The following is a 21,130-nucleotide window of genomic DNA, read 5'->3' as shown; positions in this document are numbered from 1 at the left end:
TCGGATGGAACCATGGAAGCGGAAGCGAGTCACAGGGGGGGAAAGGGGCAAAGGTTCTGGGAGTATTGGAGAATGTGTAGAAGGCGAGAATGTTATCTCAGAGAGCAAAAATGGGTATGTTTGAAGGAATAGTGGTTCCAACAATGTTATATGGTTGTGATTCATGGGCTATAGATGGGTTTGTGTGAAGGAGGGTGGATGTGTTGGAAATGAAATGTTTGAGGACAATATGTGGTGTGAGGTGGTTTAATCGAGTAAGTAATGAAATGGTAAGAGAGATGTGGGGCAATAAAAAGTGTGTGGTTGAGAGAGCAGAAGAGGGTGTATTGAAATGGTTTGGTCACATGGAAAGAATGAGTGGGAAGAGGTTGGAAAAGAGGATATATATATGTTTCAGAGGTGGAGGGAATGAGAACTGGAAGAGGAAATTGGAGGTGGAAGGAAGGAGTGAAAAAGATTTTGAGGGATTGGGGCCTGAACATACAGGAGGGTGAAAGGCATGCAGAAAATAGAGTGAATTGGAACGATGTGGTATACTGGGGTTGACATGCTGTCAATAGATTGAATCAGGGCATGTGAAGTGTCTGGGGTAAACCATGGAAAGTTGTGTGGAGCCTGGATATGGAAAGGGAGCTGTGATTTCGGAGCATTACACATGACAGCGAGAGACTGAGTGTGAATGAATGTGGCCTTTGTTGTCTTTTCCTAGCGCTACCTTGTGCGTGCATGGGGGGAAGGGGGCGCTGTTTCATGTGTGGTGGGGTGGCAATGGGAATGGATGAAGGCAGCAAGCATGAATATGTACATGTGTATATATTCCTACGAGTCCTATGAGTCATTTTCCCCGTGGACTCATAGGAATATCTTGATCACTTGCAAAATTCTGATCCTTTCCAATGTGTATATGTTTGTGTATGTATATGTACGTATACGTTGAAATATATAGGTATGTATATGTGTGTGTGTGGGCGTTTATGTGCATGCATGCGTATGTAGGTGGGTTGGGCCATTCTTTCATCTGTTTCCTTGCTCTACCTCACTAATGCAAGAGACAGAGACCAAGTATAATAAATATAATAATATATGTTTCATAATTATTTGCCACTTTCTGCGTTAGTGAGGTAGCGTTAAGATCAGGGGACTAAGCCTTATAGAGAATATCCTCAATGGCCCCCATCTCTGTTCCTTTGTTTGGATCTAGCTTGTCTAGATAATTAAGTATTTAATGGCATTAAGATAGGCAGACTTTACTGTCACTTTTTAATATGCCACTCATTTGATACTAAACCAAGTAACATCCCAAATTTTCTCCTCTTCTAACATATGTACAGAATTCTGAAGGGTTTACCTTTATAGAGATATTATTTTTCCAAACTTTCTCTTACTAGTAGAGATTATAGTTACAGTTTGTGTTGATGAAAGGGAGCTGTGGACAGTTAGGTTTCTGAGACGATGATTAGGTGAAAAAGTGGACAGATGGCATTCAACAAAAGCCAGTTGAGTAACAGAGATAAAGATCAGGTGAAGAAGTAAAGAGATAGTATTCAATGGATGGGAGAAAGGATGCGAGTAAATAAATATTGCATATATAGACAGAGAAGGAGTCAGGTTTAGAGGCTGTATTACTGCAGATGAGCGGAAGGCCCCAGTCACTTGATATTGGTGGGTTGGACCCTAGAAGCCATTTAGACTTTGTCAAATGGTGCATTGTATGTATGTATTCATCTATTTATTCATTTGTATTTTTCAACTAATCTAGCTCTAATACACTGCTGGAAGGATGAAAAATTAAACACTAACACAGGAGAAACTATTCATTTACTAAGAAAATTCTAAGACACAAAAAGGACCTTTGATTACACAGCAGCACTACCCATGATTACGCATATGAACTTCAAGCAAAGAAGGTTGAAAAAAGGGCTACATCATATGTAAGTAATTTCTTCACACATGTGGACTCACTTTTATTATCCTCTTTACACAACACTTCCAAATCCTTTATACTAGAAAGAGATTTGCATAAAGGAGGGCCTACATTATCTTGGCTCCAATGCATACTGAATGATTCTTTTGAAATTCTGTTTTTCTTAAAATCATTTCCCATCCAATTATTTAAAAACTATCCATACAATAAGCGAAAACACCTTTCTTTCATTATCATTATTATTATTATACTTTGTCGCTGTCTCCCGCGTTTGTGAGGTAGCGCAAGGAAACAGACGAAAGAAATGGCCCAACCCCCCCCCCCCATACACATGTATATACATACGTCCACACACGCAAATATACATACCTACACAGCTTTCCATGGTTTACCCCAGACGCTTCACATGCCTTGATTCAATCCACTGACAACACGTCAACCCTGGTATACCACATCGCTCCAATTCACTCTATTCCTTGCCCTCCTTTCACCCTCCTGCATGTTCAGGCCCCAATCACACAAAATCTTTTTCACTCCATCTTTCCACCTCCAATTTGGTCTCCCTCTTCTCCTCGTTCCCTCCACCTCCGACACATATATCCTCTTGGTCAATCTTTCCTCACTCATTCTCTCCATTTGCCCAAACCACTTCAAAACACCCTCTTCTGCTCTCTCAACCACGCTCTTTTTATTTCCACACATCTCTCTTACCCTTACGTTACTCACTCGATCAAACCACCTCACACCACACATTGTCCTCAAACATCTCATTTCCAGCACATCCATCCTCCTGCGCACAACTCTATCCATAGCCCACGCCTCACAACCATACAACATTGTTGGAACCACTATTCCTTCAAACATACCCATTTTTGCTTTCCGAGATAATGTTCTCGACTTCCACACATTCTTCAAGGCCCCCAGAATTTTCGCCCCCTCCCCCACCCTATGATCCACTTCCGCTTCCATGGTTCCATCCGCTGCCAGATCCACTCCCAGATATCTAAAACACTTCACTTCCTCCAGTTTTTCTCCATTCAAACTCACCTCCCAATTTACTTGACCCTCAACCCTACTGTACCTAATAACCTTGCTCTTATTCACATTTACTCTTAACTTTCTTCTTCCACACACTTTACCAAACTCAGTCACCAGCTTCTGCAGTTTCTCACATGAATCAGCCACCAGCGCTGTATCATCAGCGAACAACAACTGACTCACTTCCCAAGCTCTCTCATCCCCAACAGACTTCATACTTGCCCCTCTTTCCAAAACTCTTGCATTTACCTCCCTAACAACCCCATCCATAAACAAATTAAACAACCATGGAGACATCACACACCCCTGCCGCAAACCTACATTCACTGAGAACCAATCACTTTCCTCTCTTCCTACACGTACACATGCCTTACATCCTCGATAAAAACTTTTCACTGCTTCTAACAACTTTCCTCCCACACCATATATTCTTAATACCTTCCACAGAGCATCTCTATCAACTCTATCATATGCCTTCTCCAGATCCATAAATGCTACATACAAATCCATTTGCTTTTCTAAGTATTTCTCACATACATTCTTCAAAGCAAACACCTGATCCACACATCCTCTACCACTTCTGAAACCACACTGCTCTTCCCCAATCTGATGCTCTGTACATGCCCTCACCCTCTCAATCAATACCCTCCCATATAATTTACCAGGAATACTCAACAAACTTATACCTCTGTAATTTGAGCACTCACTCTTATCCCCTTTGCCTTTGTACAATGGCACTATGCACGCATTCCGCCAATCCTCAGGCACCTCACCATGAGTCATACATACATTAAATAACCTTACCAACCAGTCAACAATACAGTCACCCCCTTTTTTAATAAATTCCACTGCAATACCATCCAAACCTGCTGCCTTGCCGGCTTTCTTTCATATAAAACAAAATTGTATTTATGCTAAAAAACAAAATAACCATGGACTCTTGCAAATCTCCTTTACAGACACTTTGAACAAATGAGCCAGAACATGGTAACTAAGCAATACCTGCATCAGAATCTAAATGAGATCAAAAGCCAAGACTCAACTTCTATGTCCATATTGGCACAGATGATGATTCAGCCCCGAACCCCAAGAAGAGGACAAAGTACTCTTGGTAAGATCACCCGAGGTAAGTCACTTACTAGTACAACACTTAAACCATATTCACTGCTTTAGTAACAATAATGACCACTACAAAAGGTCTACAGCAAGACAGCATAAAAAGCCATAAAATCAGCACTGCATTGTGAAAAAAATTACTATTCCCTGTTACACTACTTGAAACTGTTTGATACATGATGTACATCATTTCTCAACCCTTCAATAAACTTCAATGACTCAAAACAGTTGTAATGTGAAAACTGAGATGGTAAAATCCTGAAAATAGAGGATCACAATGGCAAAGAAATAAACAAGAAATTTAGATTCTCAGAACACAGTCACAGTGACACAAGTTCATAACTATAAGCAGGAGCATTTCTTGTGAAAACATATTTCTTAGCATGTCCAAGCCAGGGGAACTGCTACATCATCATTATCAGATCTTGTCAGCACATTTAGTGACATACAAAATGAACATACTGAAAAGGTAAACCAAATGATCATGAAATGCTTAAGTTTGACCATGTGGATAAAGAGAAAAGAAAAGGGGGATCTGAGAAGAAACAGAATTTAAAGAGGAAATACTATATAGTCATTGCAGCAACAAGAAGGATATGTTTCCTGAAAATAAAAGTGGTAATGGAGGTCTTTTACCAGAGTGCAGACCACTGTTAAGGAAGGTTCTGTAAAATCCTATTGGATAATGATAAGGTAAAAGGACTAAGAAAGAAAAATGCGTGGTTCAGTGAATGATGTTAAAATAAAAGAGAGTTTAGAAAAGCACTACGAAGGAGATATATGAGACACAATAGCCAGCCAACAATTGAAAGGTATAAGAGAGAATGAAATAAGGATATCACGACATGAAGGAGGAGCAGAGAAACTTTGAAAAGAACAGTGTGGAAAAGGCTAAAAACAAACTATGTTTCTATAAGTTAAAGATAACATAATCATGCCAAGGGATTTGGAGGAAAGAGGTGTTGAGAAAAATGCAGAGATATGAGAGAAGCCAAACAAAAAGTTCACAGTGGAAGACACTACAGCCCCAACTTCATGGGTTGGGATGTTTAAAACTGTATATTTATCTATCTTTTTATTATACTTAACTGCTGTCTCCCATGTTAGTGAGGTAAAGCAAGAAAACAGATGAGGAATGGCCCAACTTACCCACACACACATGTATATACATAAACGCCCACACATGCACATATACATACATACACATTTCACCATATACATACATAGAAATATATACACAAGTACATATTCATACTTGCTGCCTTCATCCATTCCCATCACCACCCCGCCACACACGAAATAGCATCCCTCCCCACCCCCTCTCTCCAGCGAGGTAGCGCCAGGAACAGACACCCAAGACACTTCACATGCCCTGGTTCAACCCAGTGACAGAACATTGACCCTGGCATACCACATTGTTCCAATTCACTCTATTCCTTGCATGCCTTTCACCCTCCTGTATGTTCAGGCCCCGATCCCTCAAAATCTTTTTCACTCCATCCTTCCATCTGCAATTTGGTCTCCCGCTTCTCCTTCTTCCCTCCGCCTTTGACACATATATTCTCTTTGTCAATCTTTCCTCATTCATTCTTTCCATATGTCCAAACCACTTCAACACACCCTCTTCTGATCTCTCAACCACACTCTTTTTATTACCACACATCTCTCTTACCCTTTCATCACTTACTCGATCAAACCACCTCGCACCACATATTGTCCCTAAACATTTCATTTCCAACACGTCCACCCTCCTTCACACAACCCCATCTATAGCCAATGACTTACAACCATATAACATTATTGGAACCAGTATTCCTTCAAAAATATCCATTTTTGCTCTCCAAGATAATGTTCTTGCCTTCCACACATTCTTCAGCACTCCCAGAACCTTTGCTTCCTCCCCCACCATGTGACTCACGTCCACTTCTATGGTTCCATCCACTGCTAAGTCCATTCCCAGATATCTAAAACACTTCCCTTCCTCCAGTTTTTCTCCATTCCAACTTACCTCCCAATTAACCCGTCCCTCAACCCTACTGAACCTTGCTCTTATTCACATTTACTCTCAACTTTCTTCTTTCGCACACTTTGCCAAACTCAGTCACCAGCTTCTGTAATTTCTTACCTGCATCAGCCACCAGCGAAAAACAACTGACTCACTTCCCAAGCCCTCTCATCCACAACAGACTGCACACCTGCCCCTCTCTCCAAAACTCTTGCATTCACCTCCCTAACTACCCCATCCATGAACAAATTAAATGCCGGAAACCGACATTCAATGGGAACCAGTCACTTTCCTCTTCCTACTTGTGCACATGCCTTACATCCTTGGTAAAAACATTTTATTGCTTCTAGCCACTTAACTTCCACACCATATACTCTTAAAACCTTCCACAAAGCATCTCTATCCACCCAATCATATGCCTTCTCCAGATCTATAAATGCTACATACAAATCCATCTGTTTTTCTAAGTATTTCTCGTACATTTTTCAGAGCAAACACCTGATCCACACATCCTCTACCACTTCTGAAACCACACTGCTCTTTCCCAATCTGATGCTCTGCACATGTCTTTACTCTCTCAGTCAATACCCTCCCACATAATTTCCCAGGAATACTCAACAAACTTATGCCTCTGTAATTTGAACACTCAACTTTATCACCTTTGCCTTTGTACAATGGCACTACGCATGCATTCCGCCAATCCTCAGGCACTTCGCCATGATCTATACATACAGTGAATATCCTTACCAACCAATCAACAACACAGTCACTGCCATTCTTAATAAATTCCACTGCAATACCATCCAAACCTGCCACCTTGCTGACTTTCACCTTCCACAAAGCTTTCAGTACCTCTTCTCTGTTCACCAAACCATTCTCCCTGACCCTCTCACTTTGCACTCCACCCCAACCAAAACACCCTATATCTGCCACTCAATCATCAAACACATTCAACAAATCTTTAAAATATTCACTCCATCTCCTTCTCATTTCATCACTACTTGTTACTACCTCCCCATTTGCCCCCTTCACCAATGTTCCCATTTGTTCTCTTGTCTTACACATTTTACTTGCCTCCTTCCAAAACATCTTTTTATTCTCCCTGAAATTTAATGATACTCTCTCATCCCAACTCTCATTTGCCCTCTTTTTCACCTCTTGCACCTTTCTCTTAACCTCCTGTAGTTCTTTAATTGTAATGGGTTAAAATAACTAGGCTATTAAACCACCTTGATTCATATGAGGTTCATGGCTCTGATTAAAACAATTTGCCCTATATTAAACACCTTGACTCATATGAGGTTCATAGTGCTGATTAAAACACCTTGCCCTATATAAGGTTCATGGTAATGATGTATCAAAACAATTTGATCTATAAATAAGATTCATAGTCATTAAGTCCAATGACTGTGTTTGGATACATTAGGCCCAATGACTGTGTTTGGATACACTTGACAGGCCACTTGAATTATTATTCAGTAAGTCATCAAAGGAAGGTGCAATGCTATAGGAGCAGAATGCTGTGCATTTCTTATTAGAAAAAAGACAGGAAATTGAACTGAACTACAGACCAGTCTCCCTAACAGAGGCAGTCTGTAAAACATTGGACCTGATGCCCAAAAAGCAAAGGGATGACAATTTGTTTTGGACAAACTACCAAACTAAGAGACAACAAAGATTTAGGAAAGGTCATGCTACAAAAATCTCTGGAAATGCTAACACAGAGGCATATCTGTCCGAAACAAAAGAAATAGATGGGTAGACTGTGTTCCTAGACTGCCAGAGTCATTTAACATTTAGCCACAATGGAGGTTGGTCAAAAGGTTATAGCCAAATGGAGCCATATTAAGCTGACTCCTTTATTGGAGAGAAGTTTACTGTAGTTTAAACTCATAGGAAGTCACATGAATTTCCTGATGCTTCTGAAAAACAAGTTAAAAAAAAAAAAGAAATTCTCTTTGGAAATGAAAGAACATCATATAAGAATATAAAAACAGCAGAGAAACAAGGGAAGGGGTTTCAACGTTTCCTTACAGAAAATTTTGGGAGAGAGTATTGCTGATATCATGCGAGACATTACACAGTTTGGTGTTAACATTTAGTTCAAACTACAGGGGCATAAGTTTGTTGATTATTCCTGGAAAATTATATGGGAGGGTGTTGATTGAGAGGGTGAAGACATGTACAGAGCATCAGATTAGGGAGTGTGGTTTCAAAAGTGGTAGAGGATGTGTGGATGAGGTGTTTACTTTGAAGAATGTGTGAGAGAAATACTTAGAAAAACAGATGGATTTGTATGTAGCATTTATGAATCTGGAGAAGGCATATGATAGGGTTCATAGAGATGCTTTGTGGAAGGTCTTAAGAGTATATGGTGTTGGAAGTAAGCTGCTAGAAGCAGTGAAAAGTATTTATCAAGGATATAAGCCATGAGTACAAGCAGGAAGAGAGAAGAGTGACTGGTTCCCAATGAAGGTCGGTCTGCAGCAGGGGTGTGTGATGTCCCCATGGTTCTTTAATTTGTTTATGGATGGGGTGATTAGGGAGGCAAATGTGAAAACTTTGGAGAGAGGGGCGAGAATACGGTCTGTTGGGAATGAGAGGGCCTGGGAAGCGAGTCAATTGATACAGCACTGGTGGCTGATTCGAATGAGAAACTGCAGAAGTTGGTGACTGAGTTTGGAAAAGTGTGTGAAAGGAGAAACTTAAGAGTAAATGTGAATAGGAGCAAGGTTATTTGGTTCAGCAGGGTTGAGGAACAAGTTTGCTGAGATGTATGATTGAGTGGAGAAAAACTGGAGGAAGTGAGGTGTTTTAGATATCTGGGAGTGGACTTAGTAGCAAGTGGAACCATGGGAGTGGAAGTGCATTACAGGATGGGGGAGGGGGTGAAGGTTCTGGGAGTGATGAAGAATATGTGGAAGGAGAGAACATTATCTCGGAGACCAAAATTGGGCATGTTTGAAGGAATAGTTGTTGCAACAATATCATATAGTTGCAGGGCATGGGCTATAGATAGGGTTGTACAGAGGTGGGTGGATGTGTTGGAAATTAAACGTTTGAGGACAATATATGGTGTGAGATTGTTTGATTGAGCAAGTAATGAAAGGGTAAGAGAGATTTGTGGAAATAAAAAGTGTGAGTGAGGTAAGGTTGACAAAGAGGATATATGTGTCAGAGGTGGAGGGAACAAGGAGAAGCAGGAGACCAAACTGGAGGTGGAAGGATAAAGTGAAAAAGATTTTGAGCAATCAGGGCCTGATCATACAAGAGGGTGTGAGGCATGCAAGGAATAGAGTGAATTGGAACGATGTGGTATACTGGGGTCAACATGCTGTCAGTGGAATGAACTAAGGCATATGAAATGTCTGAGGTAAGCCATGGAAAGGTCTGTGGGGCCTAGAGGTGATAGGGAGCTGTGGTTTTAGTGCATTACACATGACAGCTAGAGACTGAGTGTGAATGAATGTGGTCTTTTTTGCCTGTTTTCCAGTCATGAACTTGCTGAAGCAGGGGGTGGCAATGTTGTTTCCTCTTGAGTGGGGTAGCACCAGAAATGGATGAAAGCAAGCAAGTATGAATATTTACATGTGTATATATGTCTGTATAAGTATTTACGTTGATACTTTTTCTATATATTTATCATACTTTGTCGCTGTCTCCCGCATTAGCAAGGAAGCGCAAGGAAACATAAAATAATGGCCTAACCCACCCACATACACATGTATATAATACATGTCCAACCAAGCACATATACATACCTAGACATTTCAATGCATACATATATATACATACACAGACATATACATATATACACATGTACATAATTCATATTTGCTACCTATATTCATTCCCGTCACCACCCCACCACACATGAAATGACACCCGCCCCTCCCCCCGCACGGGCGCGAGCTAGCGCTAGGAAAAGACAACAAAGGCCACATTCATTCACACTCCGTCTCTAGCTGTCATGTATAATGCACTGAAACCACTGCTCCTTTTCCACATCCAAGCCCCATAAAACTTTCCATGGTTTACCCCAGACGCTTCACATGCCCTGGTTCAACTCATTGACAGCATGTCGAACCCAGTATACCACATTGTTCCAATTCACTCTATGCCTTTCACCCTCATGCATGTTCAGGCCCCGATCGCTCAAAACCATTTTCACTCCATCTTTCCATCTCCAATTTGGTCTCCCACTTCTCCTCGTTCCTTCCACCTCTGAAACATATATCCTCTTTGTCAATCTTTCCTCACTCATTCTCTCCATGTGACCAAACCATTTCAAAACACCCTCTTCTGCTCTCTCAACCACACTCTTTTTATTACCACACATCTCTCTTACCCTTTCATTACTTACTCGATCAAACCACCTCACACCACATACTGTCCTCAAACATCTCATTTCCAACACATCTACCCTCCGCCGCACAACCCTATCTATAGCCCACGCCTCGCAATATAACATTGTTGGAACCACTATTCCTTCAAACATACCCATTTTTACCTTCCAGGATAATGTTCTTGCCTTCCACACATTCATCAACGCTCCCAGAACTTTCGCCCCCTCCCCCACCCCGTGACTCACTTCTGCTTCCATGGTTCCATCTGCTGCCAAATCCACTCCCAGATATCTAAAACACTTCACTTCGTCCAGTTTTTCTCCATTCAAACTTACCTCCCACTTGACATGTCGTTCAAGCCTACTGTACCTAATAACCTTGCTCTTATTCATATTTAATCTCGGCTTTCTTCTTTCACACACTTTACCAAACGCAGTCACCAGCTTCTGCAGTTTCTCACCCGAATCAGCCACCAGCACTGTATCATCAGCGAACAACAAATAATTCACTTTCCAAGCTCTCTCACCCACAACAGACTGCATACTTGCCCCTCTCTCCAAAACTCTTGCATTCACCTCCCTACCAACCCCATCCATTTATTTCATTTATCTATTATACTGTGTCGCTGTCTCCCACATTAGCGAGGTAGCGCAAGGAAACAGACGAAAGAATTGTCCAACCCTACCACACACATACGTAAATAAATACACGTCCACACACGCACATATACATACCTATACATTTCAATGCATACATATATATATACATACACAGACATATACATATATACACATGTACATAATTCCTACTTGCTGCCTTTATTCATTATCGTCGCCACCCCGCCACAAATGAAATGACACCCTCCCCTCCCTCTGCATGGGCACGAAGTAGCACTAGTAAAAGACAACAAAGGCAACATTTGTTCACACTCCATCTCTAGCTGTCATGTATAATGCTACCTTTCCACATCCAGGCCCCACAAAACTTTCTATTGTTTACCCAAGACGCTTCACATTCCCAGGTGCCATTCACTGACAGTAAGTCGACCCCGGTATACCACACTGTTCCAATTTACTCTATTCCTTGCACCCCTTTCACTCTCCTGCATGTTCAGGATCTGATTGCTCAAAATCTTCACTCCATCCTTCCACCTCCAATTTGGTCTCCCACTTCACCATTCCCTCCACCTCTGACACATATATCCTCTTTGTCAAACTTTTCTTCTCACTCATTCTCCCCATGTGACCAAACCATTTCAATACACCCTCTTCTGCTCTTTCAACCACACTCTTTTTATTACCACATATCTCTCTTACCCTTTTATTACTTACTCGATCAAACCACCTCACACCACATATTGTCCTCAAACATCTCATTTCCAACATATCCACTCTCCTCCGCACAACCTTATCTATAGCCCATGCCTTGCAACCATATAACATTGGTGGAACCACTATTCCTTCAAACATACCCATTTTTGCTCTCCGAGTAATGTTCTCGTCTTCCACACATTCTTCAACGCTTCCAGAAGTTTCGCCCCCCTCTCCCACCCTGTGACTCACTTCTGCTTCCATGGTTCCATCCGCTGCTAAATCTACACTCAGATATCTAAAACACTTCACTTCCTTGAGTTTCTCTCCATTCAAACTTATCTCCCAATTGACTTCTCCCTCAACCCTACAGCACCAAATAACCTTGGTCTTATTCACATTTACTTTCAGCTTTCTTCTTTCACACACTTTACCAAACACAGTCACCACCTTCTGCAGTTTCTCACCCAAATCAGCCACCAGCACTGTATCATCAGCGAACAACAACTGACTCACTTCCCAAGCCCTCTCATCCACAACAGACTGCATACTTGCCCCTCTCCAAAACTCTTGCATTCACCTCCCTAACAACCCCATCCATAAACAAATCAAACAACCATGGAGACATCACACACCCCTGCCGCAAACCTACAGTTACTGAAAACCACTCACTTTCCTCTCTTCTTACTCGTACACATGCCTTACATCCTCGATAAAAACTTTTCACTGCTTCTAGCAACTTGCCTCCCACACCATATACTCTTTATACCTTCCACAGGGCATCTCTATCAACTCTATCATATGCTTTCTCCAGATCCATAAATGCTACATACAAATGCATTTGTTTTTCGAAGTATTTCTCACATACATTCTTCAAAGCAAACACCTGATCCACACATCCTCTATCACTTCTTAAACCACACTGCTCTTCCTCATTCTGATGTTCTATACATACCTTCACCCTCTCAATCAACACCCTCCCATACAATTTCCATGGAATACTCAACAAACTTATACCTCTGTAATATGAACACTCTCCTTTATCCCCTTTGCCTTTGTACAATGGCACTCTGTATGCATTCCGCCAATTCTCAGGCACTTCACCATGAGCCATACATACATTGAATATCCTAACCAACCAGTCAACAACACGGTTACCCCCCTTTTTTAATAAACTCCACTGCAATATCATACAAACCTGCCACCTTGCCTGTTTTCATCTTCCATAAAGCTTTCACTACTACTCCTCTGTTTACCAAATCGTTCTCCCTGACCTTCTCACTTCACACACCACCTCGACCAAAACACCCCAAATCTGCCACTCTGTCAACTAAGACATTCAAGAAACCTTCAAAATACTCACTCCGTCTCCTTCTCACATCACCACTACTTGTTATTACATCCCCATTAGCCCCCTTCACCGATGTTCCCATTTGTTTTCTTGTTTTATGCACTTTATTTACCTCCTTCCAAAACATCTTTTTATACTCAACAAACTTATACTTTTGTAATATGAACACTCACCTTTATCCCCTTTGCCTTTGTACAATGGCACTATGTATGCATTCCGCCAATCCTCAGGCACTTCACCATGAGCCATACATATATTGAATATCCTAAACAACCAGTCAACAACACAGTTACCCCCCTTGTTAATAAACTCCACTGCAATACCATACAAACCTGCCGCCTTGCCTGTTTTCACCTTCCACAAAGCTTTCACTACTACTACTGTGTTTACCAAATCGTTCTCCCTGACCCTCTCACTACACACACCACCTCGACCAAAACACCCCAAATCTGCCACTCTATCAACTAACACATTCAAGAAACCTTCAAAATACTCACTCCCTCTCCTTCTCACATCACCACTACTTGTTATTACCTCCCCATTAGCCCCCTTCACCAATGTTCTCTTGTTTTACGCACTTTATTTATCTTCTTCCAAAACATCTTTTTATCCTCCCTAATATCAAATGATGCTCTCTCACTCCAACTCTCATTTGCCCTCTTTTTCACCTCTTGCACCTTTCTCTTGAACTCCTGCCTCTTTCTTTTATGTATATATATTTACTTATCTATCTATTATACTTTGTCGCTGTCTTCCTGTGTTAGCGAGGTAGCGCAAGGAAACAAATGAAATAATGGCCCAACCCATGCACATACACATGTATATACATACATGTTCACATACGCACATATACATACCTATACATTTCAACATATACATATATATATATACATACACAGACATATATACACATGCACATAATTCATACTTGCTGCCTTTATTCATTCCTGTTGCCACCCCGAGACACATGAAATGACAACCCCTTTGCCCCGCAAGTGCACGAGGTAACACTAGGAATAGACAACAGAGGTCACATTCATTCACACTCAGTCTCTAGCTGTCATGTATAATACACCAAAACGACAGCTCCCTTTCCACATCCAGGCCCCACAAATCTTTCCATGGTTTACCCCAGACGCTTCACATGCCCTGGTTCATTTCATCGACAGCACATCAACCCCGGTATACCACATTGTTCCAATTCACTCTATTCCTTGCACGCCTTTTACCCTCCTGCTTGTTATTACCTCCCCATTAGCCCCCTTCACCGATGTTACCCTTTGTTCTCTTGTCTTACACACTTTTTTTACCTACTTCCAAACCTATCTTTTTATTCTCCCAAAAATTTAATGATCCTCTCTCACCCCAACTCTCATTTCCCCACTTTTTCATCTCTTGCACTTTTCTCATGACCTCCAGCCTCTTTCTCTTATACATCTCCCAGTCATTTGCACTATTTTCCTGCAAAAATCGACCAAATGCCTCTCTCTTCTCTTTCACTAATAATCTTACTTCTTCATCCCACCACTCACTACCCTTTCTAATCTGCCCACCTCCCACGCTTCTCATGCCACAAGCATCTTTTGCGCAAGCCATCATTGCCTCCCTATATACATCCCATTCCTCCCCCACTTCCCTTATGCCCTTTGCTCTCATTTCTTTTCATTCTGTACTTATTTTCTCCTGGTACTTCCTCAAACAAGTCTCCTTCCCAAGCTCACTTACTCTCACCACTCTCTTCAGCCCAACATTTTCTCTTCTGAAAACATCTAAAAATCTTCACCATCGCATCCACAAGATAATGATCATACATCCTCCAGTTGCACCTGTCAGCACATCAACATCCAAAAGTAACATCTAAAAGTCTCTCATTCAAGTGCCTATCAATTAACACATAATCCAATAATGCTCTCTGGTCATTTCTCCTACTTACATACGTATATTTATGTATATCTTTATGTATATGATGTCTCCATGGTTGATTAATTTGTTTATGGATGGGGTTGTTAGGGAGGTGAATGCAAGAGTTTTGGAAAGAGGGGCAAGTATGAAGTCTGTTGGGGATGAGAGAGCTTGGGAAGTGAGTCAGTTGTTGTTCGCTGATGATACAGCGCTGGTGGCTGATTCATGTGAGAAACTGCAGAAGCTGGTGACTGAGTTTGGTAAAGTGTGTGAAAGAAGAAAGTTAAGAGTAAATGTGAATAAGAGCAAGGTTATTAGGTACAGTAGGGTTGAGGGTCAAGTGGGCAAGTCAATTGGGAGGTAAGTTTGAATGGAGAAAAACTGGAGGAAGTAAAGTGTTTTAGATATCTGGGAGTGGATCTGGCAGCGGATGGAACCATGGAAGCGGAAGTGAATCATAGGGTGGGGGAGGGGGCGAAAATTCTGGGGGCCTTGAAGAATGTGTGGAAGTCGAGAACATTATCTCGGAAAGCAAAAATGGGTATGTTTGAAGGAATAGTGGTTCCAACAATGTTGTATGGTTGCGAGGCGTGGGCTATGGATAGAGTTGTGCGCAGGAGGATGGATGTGCTGGAAATGAGATGTTTGAGGACAATGTGTGGTGTGAGGTGGTTTGATCGAGTGAGTAACGTAAGGGTAAGAGAGATGTGTGGAAATAAAAAGAGCGTGGTTGAGAGAGCAGAAGAGGGTGTTTTGAAGTGGTTTGGGCACATGGAGAGAATGAGTGAGGAAAGATTGACCAAGAGGATATATGTGTCGGAGGTGGAGGGAACGAGGAGATGAGGGAGACCAAATTGGAGGTGGAAAGATGGAGTGAAAAAGATTTTGTGTGATCGGGGCCTGAACATGCAGGAGGGTGAAAGGAGGGCAAGGAATCGAGTGAATTGGAGCGATGTGGTATACCGGGGTTGACGTGCTGTCAGTGGATTAAATCAAGGCATGTGAAGCGTCTGGGGTAAACCATGGAAAGCTGTGTAGGTATGTATATTTGCGTGTGTGGACGTATGTATATACATGTGTGTGGGGGGGGGGCCATTTCTTTCGTCTGTTTCCTTGCGCTACCTCGCAAACGCGGGAGACAGCGACAAAGTATAATAAAAAAAAATATATATATATATATATATATATATATATATATATATATATATATATATATATATATATATATATATATGTTGGGGTGAAGAGGGTGGTGAGAGTAAGTGAGCTTGGGAAGGAGACTTGTGTGAGGAAGTACCAGGAGAGACTGAGTACAGAATGGAAAAAGGTGAGAACAATGGAAGTAAGGGGAGTGGGGGAGGAATGGGATGTATTTAGGGAATCAGTGATGGATTGCGCAAAAGATGCTTGTGGCATGAGAAGAGTGGGAGATGGGTTGATTAGAAAGGGTAGTGAGTGGTGGGATGAAGAAGTAAGATTATTAGTGAAAGAGAAGAGAGAGGCATTTGGACGATTTTTGCAGGGAAAAAATGCAATTGAGTGGGAGATGTATAAAAGAAAGAGACAGGAGGTCAAGAGAAAGGTGCAAGAGGTGAAAAAAAGGGCAAATGAGAGTTGGGGTGAGAGAGTATCATTAAATTTTAGGGAAAATAAAAAGATGTTCTGGAAGGAGGTAAATAAAGTGCGTAAGACAAGGGTGCAAATGGGAACTTCAGTGAAGGGTGCAAATGGGGAGGTGATAACAAGTAGTGGTGATGTGAGAAGGAGATGGAGTGAGTATTTTTAAGGTTTGTTGAATGTGTTTGATGATACAATGCCAGATATAGGGTGTTTTGGTCGAGGTGGTGTGCAAAGTGAGAGGGTTAGGGAAAATGATTTGGTAAACAGAGAAGAGGTAGTAAAAGCTTTGCGGAAGATGAAAGCCGGCAAGGCAGCAGGTTTGGATGGCATTGCAGTAGAATTTATTAAAAAAGGGGGTGTCTGTATTGTTGACTGGATGGTAAGGTTATTTAATGTATGTATGACTCATGGTGAGGTGCCTGAGGATTGGCGGAATGCGTGCATAGTGCCATTGTACAAAGGCAAAGGGGATAAGAGTGAGTGCTCATATTACAGAGGTATTAGTTTGTTGAGTATTCCTGGTAAATTATATGGGAGGGTATTGATTGAGAGGGTGAGGGCATGTACAGAGCATCAGATTGGGGAAGAGCAGTGTGGTTTCAGAAGTGGTAGAGGATGTGTGGATCAGGTGTTTGCTTTGAAGAATGTATGTGAGAAATACTTAGAAAAGCAAATGGATTTGTATGTAGCATTTATGGATCTGGAGAAGGCATATGATAGAGTTGATAGAGATGCTCTGTGGAAGGTATTAAGAATATATGGTGTGGGAGGAAAGTTGTTAGAAGCAGTGAAAAGTTTTTATCGAGGATGTAAGGCATGTGTACGTGTAGGAAGAGAGGAAAGTGAGTGATTGGTTCTCAGTGAATGTAGGTTTGCGGCAGGGGTGTGTGATGTCTCCATGGTTGTTTAATTTGTTTATGGATGGGGTTGTTAGGGAGGTAAATGCAAGAGTTTTGGAAAGAGGGGCAAGTATGAAGTCTGTTGGGGATGAGAGAGCTTGGGAAGTGAGTCAGTTGTTGTTCGCTGATGATACAGCGCTGGTGGCTGATTCATGTGAGAAACTGCAGAAGCTGGTGACTGAGTTTGGTAAAGTGTGTGAAAGAAGAAAGTGAAGAGTAAATGTGAATAAGAGCAAGGTTATTAGGTGCAGTAGGGTTGAGGGTCAAGTCAATTGGGAGGTGAGTTTGAATGGAGAAAAAACTGGAGGAAGTGAAGTGTTTTAGATATCTGGGAGTGGATCTGGCAGCGGATGGAACCATGGAAGCGGAAGTGGATCATAGGGTGGGGGAGGGGGCGAAAATTCTAGGAGCCTTGAAGAATGTGTGGAAGTCGAGAACATTATCTCGGAAAGCAAAAATGGGTATGTTTGAAGGAATAGTGGTTCTAACAATGTTGTATTGTTGCGAGGCGTGGGCTATGGATAGAGTTGTGCGCAGGAGGATGGATGTGCTGGAAATGAGATGTTTGAGGACAATGTGTGGTGTGAGGTGGTTTGATCGAGTAAGTAACGTAAGGGTAAGAGAGATGTGTGGAAATAAAAAGAGCGTGGTTGAGAGAGCAGAAGAGGGTGTTTTGAAATGGTTTGGGCACATGGAGAGAATGAGTGAGGAAAGATTGACCAAGAGGATATATGTGTCGGAGGTGGAGGGAACGAGGAGAAGAGGGAGACCAAATTGGAGGTGGAAAGATGGAGTGAAAAAGATTTTGTATGATCGGGGCCTGAACATGCAGGAGGGTGAAAGGAGGGCAAGGAATAGAGTGAATTGGAGCGATGTGGTATACCAGGGTTGACGTGCTGTCAGTGGATTGAATCAAGGCATGTGAAGCGTCTGGGGTAAACCATGGGAAGCTGTGTAGGTATGTATATTTGTGTGTGTGGACATGTGTGTATATACATGTGTATGGGGGTGGGTTGGGCCATTTCTTTCGTCTGTTTCCTTGCGATACCTCGCAAACACGGGAGACAGCGACAAAGCAAAATAAATAAATAAAAATAAATAAAAAAAAATATATATATATATATATATATATGTCTGTGTGTGTATGTATATGTATACGTTGAGATGTATAGGTGTGTATATGTTGGTGTGTGTGGACGTGTATGTATATGCATGTGTGTGTGGGTGGGTTGGGCCATTCTTTCGTCTGTTTCCTTGCACTGCCTCACTGGCGCGGGGGGCGGCGGCAGGGCAAAGTGAATAAATAGATAAATATATATAGGGGAGAAAGAATACTTCCCACGTATTCCCTGCATGTCGTAGAAGGCGACTAAAAGGGAAGGGAGCGGGGGGCTGGAAATCCTCCCCTCTCATTTTTTTTTAAATTTTCCAAAAGAAGGAACAGAGAAGGGGGCCATATGAGGATATTCCCTCAAAGGCCCAGTCCTCTGTTCTTAACGCTACCTCGCTAATGCGGGAAATGGCGACTAGTATGAAAAAAAAAATATATATATATATATAGATATATATATATATATATATATATATATATATATATATATATATATATATATATATATATATATATATATATTCTTTCACCCCTATCCCCAGGGATAATATACATATATATATACATATACACATACACACACACACACACACACACGCACACACACACACACATACATATATATACATATGAGAAATGTAAGAAACAATTTAGAAAACTGAAACCTCTAGCTTGAAATGAATGAAAAAAAAAAGAATGTCACATAATGGTTCAACCTCTGGCTATGGAAAAAAGGAAATGTATAATTTATTTACACAAACGTCAATAGCAGTTCTCATCAATTTAACCACTGTATCAATAAGCTTCAATGTCTAAGCTACATTTTTTCCAATTTCACTATTTTCCTTCACATTTTCAATTGTGTCTGAAGGTTCTACTTCAAGAGTGATTGTTTTTCCAGTAAGGGTCTTCACATCTTGGTTACATCCACACACATTTAGGCACCCCACTCTGAGCCTTCGAGGAGGATGCTTTACTTGTGGTGCTGACTTCCCTCTTTAAACCTGCAGACATACCCTCCTTTAATCCTTTGTGATGATAGTATTCTGAAAGATTGCTGAACTGGATCCCACGTCTTCGTAAGGAGACAACAGGGGGGTTAGCACGGGGAAGTGTCAGTTGTTGTTCGCTGATGATACAGCGCTGGTGGCTGATTCATGTGAGAAACTGCAGAAGCTGGTGACTGAGTTTGGTAAAGTGTGTGGAAGAAGAAAGTTAAGAGTAAATGTGAATAAGAGCAAGGTTATTAGGTACAGTAGGGTTGAGGGTCAAGTCAATTGGGAGGTGAGTTTGAATGGAGAAAAACTGGAGGAAGTGAAGTGTTTTAGATATCTGGGAGTGGATCTGGCAGCGGATGGAACCATGGAAGCGGAAGTGGATCATAGGGTGGGGGAGGGGGCGAAAATTCTGGGGGCCTTGAAGAATGTGTGGAAGTCGAGAACATTATCTCGGAAAGCAAAAATGGGTATGTTTGAAGGAATAGTAGTTCCAACAATGTTGTATGGTTGCGAGGCGTGGGCTATGGATAGAGTTGTGCGCAGGAGGATGGATGTGCTGGAAATGAGATGTTTGAGGACAATGTGTGGTGTGAGGTGGTTTGATCGAGTGAGTAACGTAAGGGTAAGAGAGATGTGTGGAAATAAAAAGAGCGTGGTTGAGAGAGCAGAAGAGGGTGTTTTGAAGTGGTTTGGGCACATGGAGAGGATGAGTGAGGAAAGATTGACCAAGAGGATATATGTGTCGGAGGTGGAGGGAGCAAGGAGAAGAGGGAGACCAAATTGGAGGTGGAAAGATGGAGTGAAAAAGATTTTGTGTGATCGGGGCCTGAACATGCAGGAGGGTGAAAGGAGGGCAAGGAATAGAGTGAATTGGAGCGATGTGGTATACCGGGGTTGACGTGCTGTCAGTGGATTGAATCAAGGCATGTGAAGCGTCTGGGGTAAACCATGGAAAGCTGTGTAGGTATGTATATTTGCGTGTGTGGACGTATGTATATACATGTGTATGGGGGTGGGTTGGGCCATTTCTTTCATCTGTTTCCTTGCGCTACCTCGCAAACGCAGGAGACAGCGACAAAGTATATAAAAAAAAAAAATATATATATATATATATATATATATATATATATATATATATATTTTTTTTTTTCAAACTATTTGCCATTTCCCGCGTTAGCGAGGTAGCGTTAAGAACAGAGGACTGGGCCTTTTTTGGAATATCCTCACCTGGCCCCCTCTGTTCCTGATTGACCCCAATGTTGTTGATCCTGAAAAGTTTGAGCTGCCAGAGGATGAAGAACTTGGGAGTGTTGAGATAATCATTTAAATAAGGTTGATGAATTGTTTGTTATCCCTGGGGATAGGGGAGAAAGAATACTTCCCACGTATTCCCTGCGTGTCGTAGAAGGCGACTAAAAGGGGAGGGAGCGGGGGGCTGGAAATCCTCCCCTCTCGTTTTTTTTTTTTTTTTTTTTTTTTTTTTTTTTTTTTTAAAAGAAGGAACAGAGAA

At 41.6% G+C, this 21,130-nt stretch overlaps 1 protein-coding gene across 2 annotated transcripts in view; it reads left to right on the top strand.

Annotated features, from left to right (window-relative positions):
• LOC139755962 (uncharacterized) overlaps window positions 1–21,130 on the top strand; it is a 223,175-nt gene that overhangs the window by 148,059 nt on the left and 53,986 nt on the right. For both annotated transcript variants that reach the window (XM_071674798.1, XM_071674799.1), the window contains exon 6: window positions 3,922–4,088. In XM_071674798.1, coding sequence (XP_071530899.1) covers window positions 3,922–4,088 — 167 coding nt within the window. The remainder of the gene's footprint in view (window positions 1–3,921; window positions 4,089–21,130) is intronic.

This window comes from Panulirus ornatus, chromosome 20 (genome assembly GCF_036320965.1).
Source record: "Panulirus ornatus isolate Po-2019 chromosome 20, ASM3632096v1, whole genome shotgun sequence".
In the NCBI taxonomy this organism is placed as follows: domain Eukaryota; kingdom Metazoa; phylum Arthropoda; class Malacostraca; order Decapoda; family Palinuridae; genus Panulirus; species Panulirus ornatus.
Note: the sequence above shows the minus strand (reverse complement) of the source record. Positions and strands in the feature narration are given on the sequence as shown.